We start from the raw sequence: 18,519 nt of genomic DNA, 5'->3' as shown, positions 1-18,519 counted from the left end.
GGAAAATTAACTTTGAGTATCTTGGATAAAGAAAAGGCAGTAAGGGGGCTTCCCTGGTGGCGTGGTGGTTGGGAGTCCGCCTGCCGATGCAGGGGACGCGGGTTTGTGCCCCGGTCCGGGAAGATCCCACATGCCGCGGAGTGACTGGGTCTGTGAGCCATGGCCGCTGAGCCTGCGCGTCCGGAGCCTGTGCTCCGCAACGGGAGAGGCCGCAACAGTGAGAGGCCCACAAAAAGATAGCGTTGGTGAGGATGTAGAGAAACTGGAGCCCTAATATGCTGCTGGTGAGAATGTATTTAAAATGATACAGCCACTTTGGAAAGTGTTCTGGCAGTTTCTTAAAAAGTTAAGCAATTTACCATATGACCCAGCAATTCCATGCAATGTTCCATCCTAAGAGAAATGAAAACTGTTCACAAAGACTTGTAGGTTAATGTTCATAACATGCGTGTGGCATGTTTGTTAGTCTTCAGAATTATTTTGAGGAGCTGAGCAAATAAGTCTGTTTGAAATCAGGTTTTGGGTAAATATCATGAATTATGAATTTCTTGACACAGGTATTTAGCTCTAATTATGCTTAGTCCGCTGACTCATTTGCAAAGCACCTCTAATTCTTAGGCTTTTAACAAAATGCCAGGCAATTTAAAGGCATGATGTTCTGCAGGAAGATTTGAAATAATAGCTAATAACATTTACTGACGGTAAGCCAGGCATGATTGTAAAAGCTCTACATGCAAAAAGATAATAAATGTATTATCTCATTTAATTCTCCCTGCAATCCTAAGAGATGGGTATTGTTATCCCCAGTTTACATATGAGAAAACACAGAGAGGATCAGTAACTTGCTCAAGATCACAAAGTGAGTGAGTGATGGAATTGGGATTCTTACCAGACATTCTCAATCAAGTCTGTACTCTTACCTGTTATACTGTACTTTATCACTTTAAAATTGTACATTCTTCTACTAAAAATTTGTTTAATTCTAAAACCAAGATTTAAAATTGAAATCAACTTCAGTCATGTGAAAAAAGTGTTTTAACCTCTTAACTCAAAGTAAATTTCAGCATAATCCAATCTCCTCCATCCTAGAAATGTTTAACTAGGGTATTCTTATTCCAGTTAAGCCCAAGATCAAGTGTGGGGATTTAGCAGTCATGTTTTCAGAAGGGGAAGAGAAACAAGTTGAAATCTGCAGAGGAAGAATTCTTGTACCGTGTCTTGAAGGGAAATGGGAAGAATCTCTTTGATTTTATAAAACCCCACGGACTTCTGTGAATCTGCACATGGGGAAAATGGCAGAGTCGTTATAAATCGCTGAGAGAAAAGCAGGAGGGTCTAGGAGAGGATCTTAGAGAATGGCCATATAAAAGGGTGACTTAGAACTGTTGCAGAAGGCATTAGGAGAGGAAGATAGAGTTTCAGGATGTCACAGGTGCTCAGCTTCATCAAGTTCTGTAGGTGAACAGTGGTGACATCCGGTCACTGGATTTGGTAGGGTGTTGGGCCGCCATGGCTTTGGGGAGCAGTTTTGCTGGCATGTGGGCAGAAAACGCAGGCAGCTGCTAGCTCAGGAAACGTTTGTCTTTTTTTTTTTTTTTTTTTTGTGGTACGCGGGCCTCTCACTGTTGTGGCCTCTCCCGTTGCGGAGCACAGGCTCCGGACGCGCAGGCTCAGCGGCCATGGCTCACGGGTCCAGCCGCTCCATGGCATGTGGGATCTTCCCGGACCGGGGCACGAACCCGTGTCCCCTGCATTGGCAGGGGGACTCTCAACCACTGCACCACCAGGGAAGCCCGACGTTTGTCTTTTGACGAGCAGATTCAAGTAAAGATTTTTTTCAGCACAGGGAAACTGTGTGAATGTTTTAAACAAAGCCTATGGAAAAGGAGCTACCGCCTAGGTGAAAAATAAATGTTACTTTTGACGATAGAGCCAGAAAGTCATTGTGTTTTGTTTTGGATAATCCCTACTAGCATCTTTTCTTTTAAATTTAACTCTTTTACAAAAGGAAGAATTGGAAGTTCTCCTTCCAATCTGTCAGATTTTGGCTCTGAAAGTTCCAGAACAACGCAAGGTGGAAGGTGAGACAACTCACAGATAAGGCTGACTTGAGCAGGAGGGTAGGAAAGCTGGTCTTTATACTCCAACCCTTCTTCTCGTTTTCCCCGTCTCCATCTTTGCTTTCATATTCCTGGTTCCGTCTTGGTCATCTAGCCTATTTCTCATTCCTGGTCATCCTTATTAACGTAAGATGTTTGCTCATAAGGGGTAAGGTGGGAACCCTTCCGATGGTATTTGCATGTGTAAAAGCAACCCCCTGGTCACAAGGCCCCACAGGAAGACCTGTTCCATCACTACCTCTTCTTCATGACTGTTAGGTACCCAGAGCTTGGACCCTAGGAAGTACCCTGGTTTATGGAGTGAGATTGGGAGGCAGCTTTTAAAAATTTTTCAGATGTTTCTCCAGATGTCCCAATATTATTTGTTGACTAAACCATCAATATTCCACAGATTTGAAATGTCACTTATATCTCAGATGTATTTGGGGTCTATTTGTGAAGCCACTGTTCTGTTTCACTAGTCCGTCTGTCAGCTAATACCTATCAGTCTCAGTCTTTGAATTACTGTAGCTTTAAAATATGTCTTTAATATATCATATGGCTCGTTCAGTTTCATTTTCTTTCACAATCTGACTGTTCTTACATGTTTATTTTTCTGTGTGTTTTAAAATCAGCTTGACTATTCCCCGTCCTTGCTGCCCCCCAAAATCCTGAGATTTTTTTCAATGAGATGGTGGCAAAATTATATATTAATTTAGGAAGAATTGATACCTCTTTAATATCAAACTTTTCTATCCATTCAGGCCTTCTTCTAAAGTATTTGAAAGCTGTCTTCATAGAGGAGAAACGTGTTAAGTTTAATTCTAAATATTTTGTGGGTTTCGTGTCTATTATAAATAAGATCCCTTCTTCCATTATATTTTCTGAGTGTTATTCATTCATATATGGAAAATACATTTATTTACTCGTTTATTTATTTAGCTAGCTGCGCTGGGTCTTAGTTGTGGCCTGCGGCATCTTTGTTGTGGTCTGCGGGATCTTCGTTGTGGCCTGCAGGATCTTTTTGTTGTTGTTGTTGTGGCATACGGGATCTAGGATCTAGTTCCCCGACCAGGGATTGAACCCAGGCCCCCTGCATTGGGAGCGTAGAGTCTTAGCCACTGGACCACCAGGGAAGTCTCAGAAAAGCCTTTTTCTTTTTAACCCAGACACTTTAGTGAATTCACTCTTACCTTATATTTTCAGTCAGTGATGTTATATGCAAATAATCAGTTGTTTATAGGGCCAAAAAAATTCCATTGCCCAAGAGTCCCTTCACCTATACCCTCAGTCATCCCAGACATGTGGAATGATGATAGTCTTCATGTCTATGCATTTATTATTAAACATTTTTTTCCTTGAAGTGCAAACTACTTCAAACATTCAGACAATTATCGAACGCTAACATGCCTCTCATCCACGTGTAACGGGTACAAAGCGTTCGCTAGGTTGCAGTCAGATCTCTTCTTTTTAAACAAAAGCCCTGATAAAACACTGCAGGTATAGCGAAAGCCTCTTCTTCATCATCCCTTCTTCCTCCCCCGCCTTCCCAGAGTAAGTCCTGAGTGGAGCTGGGTGTCTTTCACCCCGCACTCACTACTCAGTATGTACATACGCAGCTCTGGTATTCTAAAAGTGTGTGTATGTTGTATGCAGTTGTAAATACTGTCCTGATTTAAAAGTAATAAATACATGCCCAGTATGAAAAATTCCCACCTTTATAGAAATCTGTGGGAGAGAATGTTCAAAGTGCTCCATAATAATCACTTTAAGAAATCCACTGTTGGGACTGCCCTGGTGGCACAGTTAAGAATCTTCCCTGCCAGGGTTCCAGCCCTGGTCTGGGAAGATCCCACATGCCGCGGATCAACTAAGCCCATGCGCCACAACTACTGAGCCTGGACTCTACAGCCCGCAAGCCACAACTACTGAGCCCGCAAGCCACAACTACTGAGCCCACGTGCCGCAACTACTGAGCCCGTGCACCTAGAGCCTGTGCTCTGCAATAAGAAAAGCCACCACAGTGAGAAGCCTGCGCACCACAATAAAGAGTAGCTCCCGCTCGCCGCAACTAGAGACTAAGTCTGCGCACGGCAATGAAGACCCAGAGCAGCCAAAAATAAACAAATAAATTAATTAACTAAAAAAAAAAAGAAATCCACTATTCACAAAAAGGTGTATCAGTTTTCAGCCCTTGCTGTTAGGTAGCATGTAGTAGAACCAAACACTATCGAGCTGCTTAACAAAAGAACGCCTTCCAAGGGAAGAATAATTGAGGTACTTATTTACCACCATATCCTGTTCTCTATTGATAGTTCTTTATCTTGTTAAGAAAAGAAAGGAATCTCAACAAAGGTTACTAGGACTTTTAAGTGGGTTTCAACAGGGAGACCCATCATTGTTTATACCACAGAGCAACAGGCTTGTATAGATTTGATTGCTGCGCCTGATAGGAGCCTCTGCTTGCACAAAGCGGCCGCTTGTTTCATGAGCAGCTGGTAAACTTGGAGCCCGTCTAAGACAATCAGAGGAAGTCTACATATAAACTTCTCTGTGCGAGGAAAGGTGGTTTTTCCATTTGCCTTTTTCTGAGCAGTTTAACTTCCTAATTGCATGATCCAAATTGTTTCAGAGACTGTGTAAACCATATGTGTGTTAAATGGAAGAAACAAACATGGGGAAGTCTGATTAGCATCAACTTCCCTAGGAAAGGAGCATCTTTCTCAGCCCAGCTGAGCTTGCTTTGTACTTACTGGACACAGTAAGTGGGTCGGCAGAGGAGGAAGTGGGGTTGTAAATGGCTGCATCTGACTGTGGATTCGTTCCTCTTCTTTCTGCTTAAGCCCATATTTTAACAGTTATCCTTCTGTATTAGCACGAGAGAGACAGTAGGTGCTGGCTGACATGAAGAGAATGAATTTGACTCAGTATTTAGCAGATCTAGAGAGGGGAAAATATTATTTTGAACCTTTATGAGATTAAGTGAGTGTGTGTGTGGGAGAGCACAAACACGCTAGCTAGAGTGAGCTCCTTTTCAGTTTTTATTCCATTGGGTTTGAATAATAGCTGACAAGGATGAATCATCAACTTACTTGACTACTGTTAAATCAAGTTTTTTATATTAAATTCATTAAAGGAGTAGTGAAGAAGTTGTGGACATTATGTATCACATAATGAAGATGTTTGCAGGTCTAGATGAAATAATGATATTGGGTGACTGCTATTGAATCAGTTAAAAAAAAAAGCAAACTTGTTTCCTGCATCTTATTTTGGATACAGAAGGCAAAACAGTGGGAAAGTTCTGTGTCCAGGCACATTCAGTGACCCAGATGTGCAGGTGTGTAGACACGGATACCTTGAGGTGAACTCACATAGCTATAAATAATTTTTTTTTTTTTTTGCGGTACACGGGCCTCTCACTGTCGTGGCCTCTCCCGTTGCGGAGCACAGGCTCCGGACGCGCAGGCGCAGTGGCCATGGCTCATGGGCCCAGCCGTTCCGCGGCATGTGGGATCCTCCCGGACCGGGGCACGAACGCGCGTTCCCTGCATCCGCAGGCGGACTCCCAACCACCACACCACCAGGGAAGCCCAAAGTGGCTGCTCTTTATCATCCCAACTGGACATCTGAGAGACCACAGGTATAAACTGGATCAAACGGTCACCCTAGGTCGTAATGGCATTATAGTTGTCATGGCTTAAGAGAACAATTAAAAAACCATTCTATTAACTTGTCTACTTCTTCTGTCTCTAATAACCCCCCCGAAGACAAAGATTCAACACATCGATGAAACAACAATAGCTGGTATTGTTTGTATTTAGGCAAACACGGTTGTATTTAGGCAAACATTGGGAGAAATATGAACTCTGAAAATTAAGAGGGAAAATAAGACTTAACTAGTTTTTTCATATTTGTTTACATTAGTTGCCTGTGAACTCTTCATCTTGAATTCTTCTGGGGACTACCTAGTAAGTAAAGCCACTTTATGCTGACGACTTTTTGGAACTTGAGTCATCTTGAATGATGGCTTTATAGCATATAGATTTCTTTGCCTTTTATTTCTTTGGGAATACAAAGAATACCTTTGCAATGTCATTATTTAGGGCACTGCCTACATACCCCATGTGTGCAGCATTAAGGAGCTTGGATTTCTCTGTCTGAAGCAGAATTATTTTTAACTGGAAATGGGCGTCTTTAACTAAAAGGTCATCTTTTTCAACTTGTGAGTTGGACCAAAAGAGAAACTCAGAGGTGCAGAGAGAGGACAGTAACAAGCAAGTCTTTGTTTATTTTGTTTTTTTCTCTTGTTTTTGATGTTGTTGTTGAGGTTTTGCTTTTGTCTTTATTTTTTACTTTTTGGTTTGATCCTGAGTCCTGGGTTTTACTACATCTGTGTCTGAGCTATCTAGACAATATTATAAGCTTTACTTGCTGTATGGTCAGGCCACTCAAGATGGCTGTTCTCTTGTTCTCTGTACATCCCCTGCTGGAGCAGTGCCACCTACCTACACCTAACTCACAGGAACGTGCTTGCCCCCTGCCCCAGCTAGTGATGGTTCTAATCATCAGGCCAGAAGGATTCCATCTGCTAGTTTATTAAAGAGAAACCTCTACCCTCGTGGTGCTCACTAACCTGAGGGGCTATGAGTGATGTGCCCCAGCTGCTGGTCTCCCTGGTAACTGATAAGCCCACCTGGCGTCACTTCCCCCTATAAATGGTAGCCTCCTTCTCCGCCGCCCCGAGCAATGAAGACTGCTGCCCTGTCCCACCTGCCGTCTGCAGCACAGGGCGCAGATGTTTCGGATGTGTGAGATCCCCTCTCCAATAAACCACTGATGTCTCTGTCACTGTTTCCGTGCTCTTTCTTCGGTCTCGAGGCTGGGCAGCTACGAGGCTTGTAGACCTGCGGGGTGCAGCCTGACACCAGCTTTGCCAAAAATCGACTGCTTTGTTTCTGGTAAACACGGTCTTTTAAAAGTATAACGTTGTTTGTTTGTAAAGTGTATACCCTGCTTCCTCCTTTTATAAAAATTATGTGACCTTTGATAAGCCTCATTTTGATATGAGAAATATTTTATATATTCTGAGTATGGTTGTGCTGGTCCGTCGGCAGTCTCAGGGGAGCTTTGGAGGTGATCTTGCCATGTGAACTTTCAGTTAATACAGATGATTCCCCTAGTAACAAACAGACTTGATCAAAAGGCAGTATTTTGCTTTTATAGATGATATAACTGTGTTTGCTGGTTTTGGAGGGGGAAGAATCTATCAAACTAAATTTTTTAAATGATTATAAAGTTTTTAAAGGAGAGTTACAGGGAGTGGTTGACAGGCAGATGCCCACCACCAAATGAAAAACTTCCTAAGAAATCTTGAACAAAATGGCCTATTCTGAAATTCCTAGTATAGTTGGGCACAAGGATTTTTTTTATCTCTTAGCTCTCCTGAGTTCATACATTTGCATTTATTATTAGGTAAGGTAATTTTCCAATATGGTTCCTAGAATACATTAAAATGTATTGCACGGTCATCCATTTACTCAGCAGTTATTATTGAGCTCTGCCATGTTCAGCTGAGAGTACAGATAGAGAACAGAGGGGAGGTGTATCTAACCAGAGTTGGGATTTGCCAAGGAAATGAGTGTGTCTGCAAGGAGTGATTGTAAGTAGGTATCAAGAAATTCAAGTTGGATAAGTGAATAAGCATGAATGAGAGGGCATGAAGGGTTTAAGGATGGAGGGAAAGGTGGTGGAGTGAGTGGGTTGTACGAATATGGTGGGTTAAAATTGTTGAGGTTGAGGATTACAAGAGGTGAGTCAAAGAGATTGGCGGGGCTGGTTAGACGGAGGTGTTTGATGTTGGGATTGCAGAGAGGTTGCAGTTGGTGGTAGTGACCAGGTTGATTGTTGAAGGGGAAGTCAAGGAACTGAGAGGCCGGGGTCATGGAAGGATTGCCACATGGAAATTCAAGAAAGTAGTGTTGGAGAGTGACAGTAAGCCAGCAACTAAACGCATGAGTGAGGATGAGGCATGATCCAGGGGCCTGGAGATGACTGTGATGATGAGATAGAGACTGATGGCATGAGCATCAAAGCTGGGGACCTTCTGGGAAGGGGAAGCGATCATTGTCTAGGAGTAATGAGACTCAAGCAGGCAGAGAGCCTTCCGAGGAGGCTGCGCTCTCTAGAAGAGCCAAGTTTCTGTTAAGGCAAGAAGGTAAAGGGAGAGTTCAGAGAAGAGGCTGAGGATTTAGAAGATTTTGCTGGATTCCCTAAATGAGGTACATTTCCAGAGGATACAGTGGAATGCTTCAGCCGAGGGGCTTAGGAAGGTGAGGACCAATGAGGCATGTTCACAGCACTGTGCAGGTGAGAGTACATTCAGGGGAATGACGTATACCAGGCGGTCTTGGGCATAAGCAGGGATAGAGGGCGTGGCGGGATCAGTCCTGGTGATTTCTGAACAGGTGGTGAGGCCATGCATGTTAGAGAGAAGGATGGGCTGGGCGTCTTGCCAGAAGCGAGCAGACCTCTGGGGCTGTTCTTCCCTCCTGTGCCTGGTGGTTTGGAGGCTGCGAGGGCAGCTTCGCTACCCAGAGTGTGAGTAGGTGTGGGATGACCTCTATCCTGTGGATGGCGGTAAGGCTGGGGAAGTATAGCTGTTCAAGCCTTACCATGATGCATGCGTGTCTCACTTGTTGCAAGGAAATGCCAGGAAAATGTAAAATAACACCTAGAGGGTTTAATAATTGTTTTTTTTCTCATTTTTATTGGAGTATAGTTGATTTACAATGTTGTGTTAGTACAGCAAAGGGCATCAGTTATACACATACATATATCGACTCTTTTTTTAGATTCTTTTCTCATATAGGCCATTACAGAAAATTGAGTAGAGTCCCCTGTGCTATACAGTAGGTGCTAATAATTGTTTTTAATATTGCTTTTATATGTAAGATACAATTTAGTATACTACAGAAAAATAGTAATTAACAGGTTTAATTTTGGAGGGTTATATTGACTCTTCATCAGTAGATTAATTCAGAGTCCAATTCCTATTTTAAAATAAGTCATTCTCGGGCTTCCGTGGTGGCACAGTGGTTGAGAGTCCGCCTGCCGATGCAGGGGACGCAGGTTCATGCCCCGGTCTGGGAAGATCCCACATGCCGCGGAGCGGCTGGGCCCGTGAGCCATGGCCGCTGAGCCTGTGCATCCGGAGCCTGTGCTCCGCAGTGGGAGAGGCCACAACAGTGAGAGGCCCGTGTACCGCAAAAAATAAAATAGAGAATAAAATAAATCATTCTCTCCTTGTCCTCCTTCCCTCCCCTGCCACCTTCCCCCAAAATGTGATTTGAAAACCGATAATGTCACAGTCTCATCCACTGAATTACTGATGTGTTCTTATTCCCTCTTCCTTACAGTGAAGAAAGTTACAATGTCAATGATTATTCCTTAAGAGATCAGCTACTGGTGGAGTCCTGTGACAGTGAAGAGCTTAATTCTTCTCCAGGGAAGAACAGTTCCACAGTGCTTTATTCAAGACAGAACTCTGCCAGTCACCTCTTTACGCTGACCGTCCTTAGTAACCACGTGAATGAGAAAGTGGAGATGCTGCTGGGCGCTGAGACTCAGTAAGTATGTGCGAGGAGAGGGTTTCAGAATATCTGCTGTCGGTCTTCCCTACCTAATTACCCTTGGTCCACAGACTCCCTCAAAACAGTAAACTCTACCTACTATTTATTTTTTTTATCGATTACCTGTTATGCACCAAGCATAGGTCTGGGTGCTTTATACAGATGCTTGTCTTCTCACTGTGATCTTCTCAGTGTCCTGAGAGATGGATAGTGTTATTTTCATCCCCGTGACTCCTGATGGATGTGTTGTGCTTTAGGTGGTGTGTTTTTATATTTACAGAGTGTTTTAAAAATCATTTTATTTTAATCATTGATAAAATTATGACCCAGGAGCCCTAGGAATATGACCTAACTGGTAGTTTGATCCTAGGGCCTGAGTTTTCTTAGCTACTGAAATTGAAGTCATTTTGTATCACCTACCTTCGACCAGGCAGCAGAAAGACCAGTGATTTCTGTCAAAAGAGATACTCAGTTTGGGGAAATATGTTTGTTGCAGGGAGGGGAACTCCTTCCAGGGCCTGAGAAAATGGGCACTTGTCTAACACTTGGAAATGAATTGTCTGTGGAGACATACGTACTGAAAAAGCAAAACACTTTATTGGGAAGGGGTGCCTGGGCTGAGAGCAGCAGGGTCAGGGAACCCAGGAGGACTGCTCTGCCATGTGGCCCTTGGTCTCAGGTTTTATGGTAATGGGGTTAGTTTCTGGGTTGTCTCTGACCAATCATCTTGCTTGTGCCCATATTTGATCTGACCCAGGGTCCTCCCTGGTGGTTCGCGCATGTCTCAGCCAAGATGGATTCTAGCATGACCGTTTCTGGGAGGTTGGCGCACATTATGGGCTGGCATCTCCTCCCTCCTTTCGGCCCCTCCTGAATTCTCCTGGTTAGTTTTCCACAGCAGCACCGTGTCCTTATCAGGACCTCCTGTTGTGAGACAACTCAATGCAAGTGGTTATCATCGTGCCTAGCCAAGGTGGGCAGTTTCATCAACATGTTGATGATCCCTCTTTCCCATCCAGAGTTTATGCAGAGGCAGAAGCCATCCTATTTGTGCCTGCAGTTTCCCCAGCAGTTAGTAGGCAGTCCATCCTCACACAGGATGAAGGGAATGGGGCTTCATTGTCAAGTCCACCCGTGCTGCTACTGAACCAGACTTGGGTCTGCTTGCCCATGCACAGTAAAGCCAATCTACTGACACACCGGGTTGTGGTGAAGGAAAGTGCAGTGTTTATTGTAAAGGCACCAATACAGGAGGATGGGTGACTCGCACTCTAAAAACCCTGAAATCTCCGAAGGAAAGACCACGTGAGGGAGGGGGTCACAGGGTATGTGATCAGCTCGTGCACAATTCTCTGATTGGTTGGTGTTGAGGTAACAGGGTGGTTGACATTATGAATCCTTAGGTGCCAGTCGGTCTGGGGGCTCATGATCATCAAGTAGTTAAGTTCTTCCATTTGGTGGTGGTTTTAGCATCTGTAAACAACTCAGGAAATGTGCATCAGGTACTGTTACCTAGGTTCTTCAGAGGGGAGCAAAAACAGAGGGTTTTGGCAGGGTCGGGGTGCTGTGTGTCTTGGGAAGGCCCTGTAGGGTCCTGTTAGGTTACATCGCGATTTTGTCCATTTAGAGATTGTTGACCAATTTGTTTGGAAACTGGAAACCTCCTCTTAGAACAATCATCATAGGCAGGTATTATGTTGGGTCAGAGGGTGGAACAGTGGAGGGAAAGGAGAAGTTCCCTAATTCTTGGTCCCCTGGGATTCCTACACCGTCTCCCACTTGGCTCCTATGTGGTGTGATTAAAATGGATTGGCAGGTCTTGAATAACAACCCTAAGACTGTAACAGAATCTTAGTGAAAGCCAACCCAAAGAGATAATCTCCACTTTTTAAGAGTATTTTAACAGGATCCCTGGATTGTTAGAGAGATATAAGAAAAAAAAAATCATCCACATAAAAACGATAAATGCTCATTTCATGTTTTTGGCACTAGAAGTAACTTTTCCAAGGGTGAAGAAAACCAAGAGGGGCAGGGTGATAGAAAGCTATTTGAGATTTAAAAACAGCTGAAAGAGAGTATTCCAAAGGCGCTCAAGAGCTAACAGAGGGAATGAATAAGAAAAGGAGCGTCATCCTCTGTGTTTGTTTATAAAACAAAGAAATACCTCTTCCTAAGGTCCCAGAATTCTTCCAGGAAACTGCTGGAAAGCCCTGCTGCATTCCAAGGATGCTCCTCTGTGTTTTCCCCTCTGGGGAGGGCACCTCCGGTGGGTGCAGTGCTTGCTGGTCTGTGCAAGTGACCAGCAGGGGACACACCCAAGACCAGGGCTGAGGAAGGCATTTCTTTGACTCTAAAAATGATTAAATCCCTTGGCCTGTGAAGACAGACCTAGACCTCTTCTGTTTGGGGAAGCCTCTCTTAAAAGAGAGAATTTAATATGTCTGACCTTTGGATCTTAAAGGACTTTGAGGATGAAAAAGTCTTAAACACTTTGGAGATTACTGCTTGTTATAAAGAATTCTCAGAAATGGAGATTCTATTTTGTCTTTTTTAGTAAGGGAGAAAGTGTTGGTTTCGCTTTACATTTTCCTTTTCTCTGTGTTTATAAGGATTGTTTGCTCTTTATCAGCAGAGCTTTTCCTGACTGTCTCGTTCGTAATTTATGTAATCTCTACTGCTGGTTTCTGAGATTATTCCAAGAGAGTAGGCCGTAAACCAGCATGTCCAGTTTTTACACCAAGGCTAGATCCTTTCCTGGGATGCTCTGTAGCCTTTGCTCCACCCTCTTGCCTTTTGATCTTGCCATGGCCTGAATGGATGTTCATTTCCTCAATGAGAAATGTTCTCAGAATATCTAGTTATGTCACCCGTAAACCTGTGGGTATGACTCATATTTGTAGTTCTTTAATTAATAGCAAGAGAACATTCCAGAAGGGGCGAGGGGCGGCTGTCTCCTTGGGTACGGAAGGAGTGACTCCCTCACTCCCTCCCCCCCCAACTCAATTACAGTTAAAGTAAATAACTGGAGAAATACTTTTAAACCTACAAGGCATAAAGTATCATTGGTGCTGAAAGAGAATATATGACAGCCAGGATGCACTTTCCTTAAAAGAAAACACAACAAAACCAAAAAACACCCAATCAACTTTTAAAAGTCTAGCGAGTTGTTACATGCTGTATTTGGAAATGTGCAGGCCAGCTCTGGGTTACCTGGTTTTGAGCAATCAGAGTTTTGGCCTATGTAGAATGTTTTCTTTGCTTCTAAGATTTGCCAAATGTATAGGTGAGTATGTTTTTTAACTTTTCTCTCTTTGATGTTATACATGGTTAAAATGGTCCATTAGCAATCGAGTTGAGAAGGTTTTCACCACCACCCAGGCCTTGAGTAATTGCAGAATTTCAGACCAGTCGATTACATTCTTTGGCTAGTTATTCTTTGGTTTGAAAAAGAATAGGGTTTGTACCTAAATATTTACCTTCTTTGAGAAACTGTTGGTAGTAGAGGCACCTGGGGCTATAGGGAATGTGAAATCAGCCGAAGGAAGGGTGCAGCTGTTTGGCCCAAGGACGGTTCAACTATTATAAGGCAGTGAAGTTGTGGAAGAACAGATCAATAGCTTTGATGACATAAAGAATGCAGAAACGCTCACCAAAAGGAAATGGGGCAAACGCTTAGTGAGCATCTGGGATGTGCCAGGCACAGGGCCAGCTAGAGAGCATGAAGGGAGCCTTGGGTGTTCCTAGAGAAAGGATGGTGCTTCAGAGCTGAAGCATATAAGTAAGATGACTGTACATCTTGGTTTCTTTGGGATCAGTGTTATGTCTGTTGTTCTGGCAAAATTAAGAATAGCACCCTCTTTGACTTTCCAAAGTGTCTTTAGACGATAAAATACGTTGTGACCCTAATTATAGGTCTGTAGTCCAACTCCCTCAGTTTTCTCCCAGATGTAAGATGAGACTCAAAAAGGTGAAGCGATTTGCCTAAAGTCACACAGGAGGTGAGTTACTGCCAAAATGGGACTGGACCTTGACCTTCCTGAATCTGAAATTCTTTCTAATAACAAATTTTAAGCTTCTTACTGAGAAACTGCCATCTTGGAGACTATTCCACCCCCATCTTGCTGCTCAACTTGGCTCTGGAAGGGAAACTCCAGGAAGCTAGTTGCTATTAAATGTGAAAAACTACTAAAATGTGACTTTTTAAGTTCATAGACTTAAAGTGAAAAAGTTTGTGGTAAATTTAAGGCATCATGTGGTTTGAAATATTTTATAATAAAATGCTGACTAGATGTTGCATCCCTCAAATTATCTTCCATTTAAAACTTCCTTTTTTGTTCCTTTGCCTATGTTTTTTTCTACTTCCTGGAATGCCCTTCTCAGAACTCCTTGAATTACCAAATATTTTACTTCTCAGGGCTCACGCTAAGTGCCAAGTCTTTCCTCTACAAGGAGGCCCCTCAGTGATCTTGTCCCCGAGAATTCCAAGTGCTTGCTGTGTGTGCCCCTCTTATTAGTTCATTTTTCTCCTGCTGTTTTCTGTCTTGCCCACCCTCTGCTGTACAGCTCCTGGCCCCCGACCCACCCCTAAGTCTCTCCTTCCCTTTACAGCTGCACCTCTCAAGAGAGCAGCTTTCATTTCTCCCTATTTACTTAGTGAATTTTTATTGTGCACCTGCATCCTTTCAGGTGCTATTCTAAGTGCTGGGATGTAGCAGTGAACAGTGCAGAGACCAGATCCCTGCCCTCTGGGGGCTTCTGTTCCACTGAAGAACCTATGCCTGTGTGCCTCCTGCCCTCAAGGAGGTGACTTTGGTGGCACTGAAATTTTGCCAGGCTGCCTGGGCAGATGGCCTACAGTGAACTGGGATGGTGGGAAAGCATTTCTTCATCCAATTTTAAAAATAAATAAGTGCAGTGGAAACAGTAAAGCCAGGAATGTATTCCGGAGTGTGAAGTGCTGGGATGGGGATCTGTCCTCTAAATTAGATGGCAGAGGAAGACTTCTGCAGGTGACATTTGGGACTGAGCCCTGAGTGCCTGGAAGGAATCCATCCATGGGAAAATGCAGGGCCAGAACAGTCCAGGCAGAGGGCACAGCAAGTGCCAAACTCCTAGGGAAACAAGTTCGAGGCCATCAAACTTGGCTTGAACGTAGTGAAATTGGCTAGATCAGAATAAGCCAGGGAGAGAGTGGGTGGTTGAGAGGCTGGTGGAGCCCAGAGCATTTTATTTTATAAATTTATTTATTTATTTCTTTGTTTGTTTGTTTTTGTTTGGCTGTGTTGGGTCTTCGTTTCTGTGCGAGGGCTTTCTCTAGTTGTGGTAAGCGGGGGCCACTCTTCATCGTGGTGTGCGGGCCTCTCACTGTTGCGGCCTCTCCTGCTGCAGAGCACGGGCTCCAGATGCGCAGGCTCGGTAGTTGTGGCTCATGGGCCGAGTTGCTCTGCGGCATGTGGGATCCTCCCAGACCAGGGCTCGAACCCGTGTCCCCTGCATTGGCAGGCAGATTCTCAGCCACTGCGCCACCAGGGAAGTCCCAGTCCAAGGGAGTCTTGATGTTGAGATGGACTGTGGTCTGTGCGAGGAGATGGAAACCTAACATTGTGGAGGTGGAGACAACAGGACCAACTGAAGAACAGGATGAGTTGGGGCGGCTGTGAGTGAAAGAGGGGAATCGATGATGCTTTGGGTTTTTGGCTTGAGCAGCTGACACCCTATATTGAGTTACTCCTTGACCGTCTTCAGTATGGTGTCTTCCTCTGCCACCCAGTTGAGGGCGCTCCATCAGAAGATGAGCAGTGGCTTCCTAGGTACCACACCCAGCAGGTCAGTCTTCCGCTTTCTTTACCTCTAATATCATTTAATTTTGTTAGCTGCCCAGCTCTGACGTTAACCCCCTTTTTGCGATGTTCTCAAGCTGTTATCTGTGTGCTCTTAGTTTTTCTCCCACATGTAACCTTTCCTCTTCACTTCCCCTTCAGAAATGCAGCCTGTCTGGAACCAGTCATCACCAGTATGCTCTGCTTTCTCTGACACACACATTTCTGTGAATGGTACCCTTGACACCATTTCAGGTTACCCAGTCTGGAGACTTGGTGTCATTTCTGATGCTTCTAGATCTGAACAGATCCATCCTGGACTGGTTCTTTCTGTATGAAACGCTGTTGCATCTTCCCACATGGTTCCATCCCACTACCTCCTTCCCAGGGCAACCCATACATCCTTTATCTTTTGAACCACCCTCAAAGCCTCCTAACCATTCTTCTCTCCAATCAGTTCTTCACGGTTTTATTACTAATCCCCACAATCAGCTTCAGTTTTGTCCTTTTCTCACTTTGTATGTAGCAGGTTCCCAATAAATATTTTTTGGAATTGCCCTACAACTAATAAAATTTGCTTTTCTATATCCAAGGCAAGGTAGACTAGTAGCAGCATGTAGAGAAATACTGCTCCTCTCTATCAGTCTCTATTCACTGGGGTTTTTGTTTGTTTGTTTGTTTTGTGCTGCTTGAGCAAGTTTTATCTAAATTCCACTTGTTTTTCAACATTTTCTGTCAAGGATGTGGTTAAACTTTCTTTTTAGCATGTACCTCTAAGCCATACCGTGTTACATCTGTTTGCTTGTTAAAGATCTTAAGTCATTGCATTATTAATGAGACAGTGGTTGGTGGAAAATACAGAAGCTTACCCTTGATAAAAGGACAAGGGAGGAATGTTTTACTAATGTCACTTTTCTCTCTGGGCCTTGCAAGAGGAATGTTGAAGGCCGAGAGCCCCCTTTGTCTGCCTTCATTAAAATGAAGCCCAGACAGCTGCAGCTGGCACAGAGCAACGCTGTGGCAAGTGGCGTCCTTGGCTTCCTGCGTCCATAATGGAATTTGGATGGCATTTGGGTCCAGCCTGTGCAGAGATGAGACACAAGGACACGTTCAGTAATGAACGAAAACTTTCTTCACCCGTTCTATTTAGCTATGAGATATAATCACCTTCAGCTGTAAGCAAAGGCCCTTTTCAAAGTTTCTGTCTCACAAATTGAACCAGACGCCTAATAGTCCTGTCAGCCATTCTGACAACCCATTCCTGGGCCCTCCTGACAAAGGGGCATTGTTTGCAGGCAGTCTTTTGCTCTCTTCCTGCTTCTGTTAATGATTTAATTAACAGGAAGTAAATAGGATGGGATAAAATTGTAAATAGTCGTCTGACATACTCTTCATCCTTTAAGAAAAATCCACATATAGAGATCACAATTTGTATGGAAAAAAATGTATTTATTACAGATTGTAGTATTTTTTTCTTCGTTGAATCTATGTCCAATAATCTTTTACATTTGTACAGTGCCTGTCAAGATACTTAAACCTTTGGTGATTTCTCATCACTGACCTCCAGTAAAACAGGAGAGCAGGTGATGGTGTGGGTCTTTTTTCCAAGGAAACAGGTAATTGACCCACTTAAGGTTAACTTCAGGATTCTGGACCAGACTAGATCTCATGAGCTGTTTGATATGATAAACAGGAAACAGTTGATTTAACTATATAACATGTCATGGAATCTAAATTTCTAGAACTCTTAGTGGGCTAGGGGAACTACTTTGCTTTGGTTAGATTTTTTAAATTAGTAAGTTGAGCTGGTGTCCAGCTTTATAAGGCTTTGTTGCACAGCATTCATGAGGATGATTTTTGCCCTGTGGGTTTTCTTTAATGGATCAGCTTATTGAACTCATCTCGTTGAACTGAATGTGTGAGAGAATGAACAAAAACAGCCATCTCCATGATCCTCCTCCTTAGGAAGTCTTTTTTCCCAAAGGCCATGGGTACAGGAGTTTCACAAGGAACCACAGGTAAATTTGTAGGCTGTGAAATGGAGCACAAAAGGTATACATCTGGTCAAATGCCATTTTCAAAGGGATAAAAGGAAGGTTGAACAGCAGCTGTCTCTTCGCTTCTATTGAAAATCCAGGGAGACCCCCCTCCAGTGGTGAAGCCCTCTGTGGGCGTTTGTTCCATTCCATCTCACTCACAGTCCTAACCTCTGTTTCAAACCCTTCTTTCTACTTTCTTAGTGTGGATCTGTGTTTTCTAGCAGATGCCTGGTATTCAATGCGAAGTCCAGCTTGGCTGTATCTTCAACCTTTGTGTAATTAAGTTTAAACCTACGGTGCTTAATTAATCATATGAGGGACAGGAGAAGATACTGTGACAGCTGACTCCTGAGTGGGGAGCTGTAGGTGGATCATTTCATGCCGTGCATAGAGAAGGGACTGCGCTTCCAGATATTTATGTTGAAAGGGTCTCTTCTCAGCTCTCAGATGGGTTTTATTTAGAGGGCGCCATCCCAGCACGTCGCACAATGTGTTGGATTCTGTGTGCCTTTGTCTTTTGCTCTGTCTGCTTTCTCATTGAAGGAAGGCTGTGAAGAGCAAGAGGCTCCATTTTACTCACTTGGCAGCCCCAGCCTGGCACAGGGCTCCTGCAAAGGCAGGGACTTGGTGAATGTTGTTTGAAGGAAGGAGGGGTCAGGAGCGCCTTAGAAGTTGATCTGCCCTGGGTCCCCATTAGCGGCATTGCTAATTCTGGCACTTGGGGCAAAGGGAAATCTCAGCTGGGTGTGGCATGGATTGTGAATTCGTGTTGTCTTACCTCGTCCCTGGAGAAAACAGGTGTGAGCCTTGGACTTGATATCTAAATTTAATAATGGGTATGTCTAGGCCCGGGGTTTTCTTGTTCTTAGAGTTCCATTTTATGTGGAGTGAGTCTCCTCCCTGCTTTAGAGATGCAGTGCTTTCTGCCTCGTGA

General features: G+C 43.8%; 1 protein-coding gene across 2 annotated transcripts in view; it reads left to right on the top strand.

Moving 5' to 3' along the window:
- ARHGEF26 (Rho guanine nucleotide exchange factor 26) overlaps nucleotides 1-18,519 on the top strand; it is a 146,444-nt gene that overhangs the window by 113,552 nt on the left and 14,373 nt on the right. For both annotated transcript variants that reach the window (XM_081235964.1, XM_081235963.1), the window contains one exon: nucleotides 9,515-9,724. In XM_081235964.1, coding sequence (XP_081092090.1) covers nucleotides 9,515-9,724 — 210 coding nt within the window. The remainder of the gene's footprint in view (nucleotides 1-9,514; nucleotides 9,725-18,519) is intronic.

Source organism: Mesoplodon bidens (assembly GCF_964165515.1).
Source record: "Mesoplodon bidens genome assembly, chromosome: 5".
Classification (NCBI taxonomy): domain Eukaryota; kingdom Metazoa; phylum Chordata; class Mammalia; order Artiodactyla; family Ziphiidae; genus Mesoplodon; species Mesoplodon bidens.
This window is presented reverse-complemented; position numbering and strand designations above follow the sequence as displayed.